General features: G+C 47.4%; 1 protein-coding gene across 2 annotated transcripts; it reads left to right on the forward strand.

The window, feature by feature from the left end:
* Positions 1–1,276: 1,276 nt before the first annotated feature.
* On the forward strand, positions 1,277–5,553 carry Msrb1 (methionine sulfoxide reductase B1). Of its 2 annotated transcripts, XM_004649004.2 has the most exons (4): positions 1,277–1,387; positions 3,568–3,716; positions 4,119–4,233; positions 5,421–5,553. In XM_004649004.2, the coding sequence occupies exons 1-4, from the start codon at positions 1,333–1,335 to the stop codon at positions 5,450–5,452; spliced, it is 351 nt and encodes a 116-aa protein (XP_004649061.2). In that variant the 5' UTR covers positions 1,277–1,332; the 3' UTR covers positions 5,453–5,553. The 2 variants fall into 2 exon arrangements, with proteins under 2 accessions (XP_004649061.2, XP_023567295.1); XM_023711527.1 differs by lacking the exons at positions 1,277–1,387; positions 4,119–4,233 and adding an exon at positions 1,394–1,863.
* The last annotated feature ends 322 nt before the right edge of the window (positions 5,554–5,875 follow it).

Consider the following 5,875-nt stretch of genomic DNA (forward strand, 5'->3'; position numbering starts at 1 on the left):
AGGGCTGGGATGATAGCTCAATGGCTTAAGCACCTTTCTGGCAAGCACAAGGTTCTGAGTTTGATCCCCAGCACAAAGAAAAAAAATACCCTCCACTGATCACCTGACCTCCATAAGACACTTTTCTGACTTAATAATCACAGTGATATTTTGGATCCCCTGGAATCTGTTAGATCAGAACCAGTGTCCACTTGTAATATACAGTTTCTCTATTAAAAAACCTCAGGTGCCTTTGGGGGGAAAGACAGGAAAAATAATGACCATATAAATTTTTGGTGGCATCAGGATCCTTCCTCAAAATGACCAAATCTCTCTTTCATTCAAAAACTTCTGAGACTGCATATCAGCTTTAATCTTGGATGTCAAGTACATTTTTGTTCATTTGCCCTTAAGTATTTTTTAAAGAAAAAGGTTTATTTAGCTCACAGTTTATAGAAAGTTTTAGTCCATATAAGCTGGATCTAAAGCAGCGTGGCACATGGCAGAAAAGTAGCTGTTCACCGAGACAGAAGATACCAAATACAACAAGAACAAAAGGGAGGAGCAAGCCCCTTTTCCTCCTTTACACTGTATGCAGGCTACCTGCCCCAGGGTGCATATACCTCTCACACCTCCAGTACAATGGCATTCTCTAAAATAGACAATAAAAGGCCAGACAGATAGCTCAGCAGACTAAAGCAGGGGCCGGGGTTTGATCCCTGGCATGCCATGCTGGCCCCGCCCTCAGGGTACACTGAGACAGTGACTGAGACTGAGTGTGAAGGCACATGCCTGTAATCCCAGCACTTAGGAGGCTGAAAACAACAGGATCACTATGAGTTTGATCTATGTAGTGAGACCCTGTAGACCCTGTACCAAAACATAAAAATAAATAAATAAAATAAAATAGACAACATACTAGCCCATAGAGCATGCTTAAGTAAATGTAAAGGAACTGAAATTATCCTATGCATATTATCTGACCATAGTGTAATGAAACTGGGAATTATTGACAAAAGAAATTGTAAAAACTCCATAAACACAGGGAAATTAAATAACACTCTCTTGAACAACAATCGGTCACAGATGGAATTAAAGAAGAAAGTAAACAATACTTACATTCAAACAAAAATGCAGGTACAGGAGGATCACTATGAGTCCGATCTACACAGTGAGAATCACCCTGTACACCCTGTCCTAAATTTTTTAAAAAATGCAAAAATCCTCAATAAAATACTAGCAAACAGAAGACAGCAAATCATCAAGAAGATTATACACAATAGCCAAGTAGGGCTCTGTTGGCGTGGGTACTGGTTTAGGGATCAGAGGCCTCGGATCTGTGCTGGCGGTACCATGTCGTTCTGCAGCTTCTTCCGGGGCGAGGTTTTCCAGAACCACTTTGAACCAGGTCCATCCTGCGACCTCTTGTATTAGTGGGGGTGGCACCACCCTCCGGAGTCGGTGGAGCTCGGGGCCCTGGAATGGGACGAGTGTATGGCCATCCGGAGGAGTGAATGTGGGGAAAGGTGGTCATGGAGGAGGTGATAGCCTAGAGGGCTGGGGCAGTGGGGAGACTCGAAGGGACGGGGCATGGGAGGAGTCGCTGGCCCGAAGGAGGACGGGCTTCGAACCTTACCGTGACTATTAGGGTAACTGGGTCCGGGTCGGGACTTTGGGAGGGCACAGTGGATCATCTGGTCTGGGAGCAGTGCAGGTGTTTCTCTAAGTGCTGTGCTTCTAGAATCCGCGGGGTGAGTAGGCAAGCACTTGAGTATTCAGATGGATAGAGGCCAGCTCAAATGCCTCTCCACCTGCCCAGGGCCTTCCGGTTGGGTAACCAGGAACGCCGCTTGGCTCTTGGCAAGAGAAGTTTGACCTGTGCAGGTACGTTGTGGTGGCTTGGAGAATGGCTAGCTCTCAGTCCTAACTCCAGGTTGTGTGATGCCTTCGTGAATTACAGCTGGGCTCTTCAAGTAGTGGACTAATTTGATAAAAATAGGTCTATATAGAAAACTTGGACATTGGTTTCCCTGGAGCAAAATCCTTTGGAACTAGGCTGTGAAACCCCGCATCTGTGGGCCCAGCTGTGACATGGGACCATCTGGGCAAAAAGACCTACCCTGAGGCCCTTTGACTGTGGGACCCTTAGTTGTCCTAAGGCTATCCTCCTGAGCTGAAACTTACCTTCTGTGGCAGCTCCCTGCCTCTATGCCTTTTTTTTTTTTTTTTTTTTTGAAATAGGGTCTCTTTATGTACTTCAGGCTAGCCTTGAACTCTTGAACTTACTGTGTAGCCCACAACACATCCTTGCTGTTGTGTCTGCCAGGAACCAATCTGTAGTCTATGACCAGCACAGATGTACAGAACCATGCCCATTTTATGCTTCTATCTTGAGTTCCTAGTAAGTGCTGAGCAGTTCAGACATTTCAGGAAGGCTGTCCAGGTTGGGGTTGAAAGGTTCCTGTTTTTTGTTTTTCACATAGTTCTGTAAATCAGTTTTGCAATCTTCCCTGCCCCTTCTACTCCAAAGTGATCTTTTGGGAACAGATTAGAAGCTGTCCTCCCAGCGCTTGTCTTCCTGGACACCTTTTTAAGTTAAGGCTTTGTCTCTGGGACTATTCTCTTCCTGCCTGGAGAGGCCAGTGGATGAATGTTTAGATCAGAAGTTTGTTGGGTAGCAGGATTGGCCCCTTGAAGAGGTACGTGGGCCAGGTGTTTAACATTAAATGTAGGGGGGCTGAGGAGATAGCTCAGTAGAATAAGCACTTGCCTGGCAAGCACAAGGGCCTGAGTTCAATCCCCCATTCCAGAAAAACAAACCAAAAAACATTGAATGTAGGGACATCTCCCTGTGTGTGGTCCTATGTAGGGAGTGGGTCTTGTGGCCTCATGAGATTGACTGGGTTCTTCCCTGGTCACACTATTTTATTTCTGTCTTTGTGTTTGTTTGAGTTCTTTGTTTCTTTTTTCCTTCTTTCCTTCCTTCCTCCCTTTTTTTTTTTGCGGAACCAGGGATTGAACTCAGGCCCTTGCACTTGCCAGGGAAGCGCTTATTCCACTGAGCCATCTCCCCGGCCCCCTTCCTCCCTTTTTTCCTTCTTTCCTTTAACAGTCTTGCCATGTAGGTCAGGCTAGCATTAAACTCATTATGTATCCCAGGCTGGACTGAAACTCAGGATGATCCACCTGCCTCAGCTTCCTCAGTGCAGGGATTATAGGCAGGTGTCACCATGCCTGTCTTTTTTTTGTCCTGGCCACACACTTTCTCACTTGGTACCTGCAACATGTAGCCTCAGCTTCCTCATCTGTCAAGTGAAAATGCTAATAATTCCTCATCAAAGGGCCATTGAAAGAGTTAGTGCAATGTGTGTGAAGGGTGAGTCCTGGTCCCTGGCACATCCTGAGTGTAGGCTTGGTGTTGTGTCTGCCAGGAACCAATCTGTAGTCTTCGATCAGCAAGTGCATGGGAAGGGTGTGCAGGCCAGCTTCCATATGGGCCAGTGTTGCCTCCACATAGGTTTGAAGGATTGGGGAGCTCACCCCAGACAGTATGAAGCTGATGTCTCTGCTTTGACCTCCCTGCCCCAGGTATCTATGTGTGTGCCAAGTGTGGCTATGAGCTGTTTTCTAGCCGCTCGAAGTATGCACACTCATCTCCATGGCCAGCATTCACAGATACTATCCACGCTGATAGTGTGGCTAAATGTCCAGAGCACAACCGACCTGGAGCCCTGAAGGTGGGTGATAATGGCTGGGGCTAGGGCTTTTCAGGGTGTGCCAGAGAGCCAGTCATCCTTTCCTTTCTCTGTTCCCTCTGCTGTCAGGGCTTTGATGCTTCTGGGCTTAGCCCTAGGAGCTGCCACAGTAGTCTTGGGGACAGACAGCCTGGTATCTGATGGATAATGGAGGGCCGGGGAGATGGCTCAGTAGAATAAGCGCTTCCTTGGCAAGCACAAGGACCTGAGTTCAATCCCTGATTCTGCCAAAAAAAAAAAAACAAACCCTGATGGATAATGGGCAGCAGGACAGTGTCCCTCCCAGGCTCTAGGTTGAAGATCCAGCACATACAGGAGAAGGCCATCTCCTTGGCTGTTTCTTGGGATCAGACACTCACTTGGTTTATCTTGTGATCTTTCCAGGTGTCTTGTGGCAGGTGTGGCAATGGGCTGGGCCATGAGTTCCAGAATGATGGCCCCAAGCCGGGGCTGTCTCGATTTTGAATATTTAGCAGCTCGCTGAAGTTTATCCCTAAAGGTGAGCTTGATTTTTGTTGTTAGGGGGCAGGAAAGTTGGTCTGGGATAGGGAAGAGGATGCTGTTGTCCTCATCTGTTTACCATTGCAAAGTATCGGGGCACCAGATCATCTGCTCAGCCAAAGTCACTTGAAACAGTGGCTTCTAGGCGGGGACAAGAGAGCAAATGTCCTGCTTCCTCTGCCTGGCTGATCATGTATATCCCAGAGAAGGACATCTGAGGGGGTGTGTGGCAAAGGCTTTTCTCTTGTGGTCCTCTTTTTTTTTTTTTTTTTCTCCCTGCAACTAGAATTAGCAGGGGCAGGCAGAAGCTGAGGACATGGGCTCTGTGGCTAGGTGTCCTCCTGGCTGCAACCTTGGGCTTGCTTCTCAGCCTCTGAGCCTGCTTCCTTATTCCACAGTGGCCCTTCACAGGGCCATTGAGGACAGCTGAGGGTACTGCAGGGTCCCTGACTTGCTACACAGTAATGCCTCAGAATACCTGCACTGCCATTGACAACATTCTTACTAGTTTTTTTCTTTTGCAGTACTAGGGATTGAATCCAGTGCCTTTGCCTGATCTGTATCCCTGGTCATTTTTGTATTTTTAATTTTAAGCCAGGGTTTTACTAAATCATTGAGTTGCCCAGGCTGGGGTCAAACTTGCAATGTTGCTGCCTCAGCTTTCCAGAATGCTACGATTATTGATGTGCACCACCATGCTGGGTTTCTTAGTAGTTGGTGTTGGGGAGCTGTTTGTGCAAACTCTATCAGCTCAGCTTTCTTTGCCCACTGCTTTCCTGTTCACACACAGCCACGTGCCTTGTCACATTCTGCTCACAGACGGGAAAACATGGCCACCTGACTCCTCTTCACACTTTCTAGTGCGAATCCCCACTCTTTTCTGGCTATTCCTGGGATTGTGGCCAGTCCCTTCAATCTCAGTTTTACACTCTGTAAAATGAGACTGTCAATATTACATGTCACTGACTGCTGTAAGGATAAGTGAGTGAGTGGTTTGTAGGAGCCTGCCATGTTATTAGTCTGCAATAATGTTTTTTGTCCTTTCGCCATTGTTTGTGTGGAAAAGGGTCATACTATAAATTTCAGGGAATGTACAGGAGCTGGGCCTCTGGACCTGCTGACTTGCTTGGTGTCTGAAACATGATTTAATGGTCCCTTACTTTCTCTCTCTTTCCTTTTTTTCAGACAAAGAAACTTCTGCCTCCCAGGGGCACTAGATGGGCAGCCCACCCCCACCCCCAACAGATACACAATGACTACATCCTGGCCTTCACAGCTTGACATTGGAACCCTAAACACTTACACAGCATTCTGAACAGGATCTCCTTGGCAGAGCACTTGTCTGTGATAGCCCATAAACTTTTGCAAGGATAGGCCCTGGGTGGGATGCTGTCATCTGTCTTAGCCTCTGGCTCAGAGTCTCCAGAAGGTGGGCTCTGGGCTCACATTTGAGTGATACTGTGCCTCTACCTCTCTTTTTTTCAGTTTGTTGTCCCCTCCCTGGCTATCTGGACCTCCCCTTGTAGGGCTCTGGTCTTATGTCTATCTCCTCCAGGCTGTGCTATGACACAGAACTTCAAAGGGGACTGCCCTGGCCACCTGCTTCAGCCGTGGTCACTGCATGATCTGCTCTGAATAAA

This window comes from Octodon degus, unplaced genomic scaffold, assembly GCF_000260255.1.
Source record: "Octodon degus isolate 3935 unplaced genomic scaffold, OctDeg1.0 scaffold00021, whole genome shotgun sequence".
Lineage (NCBI taxonomy): Eukaryota > Metazoa > Chordata > Mammalia > Rodentia > Octodontidae > Octodon > Octodon degus.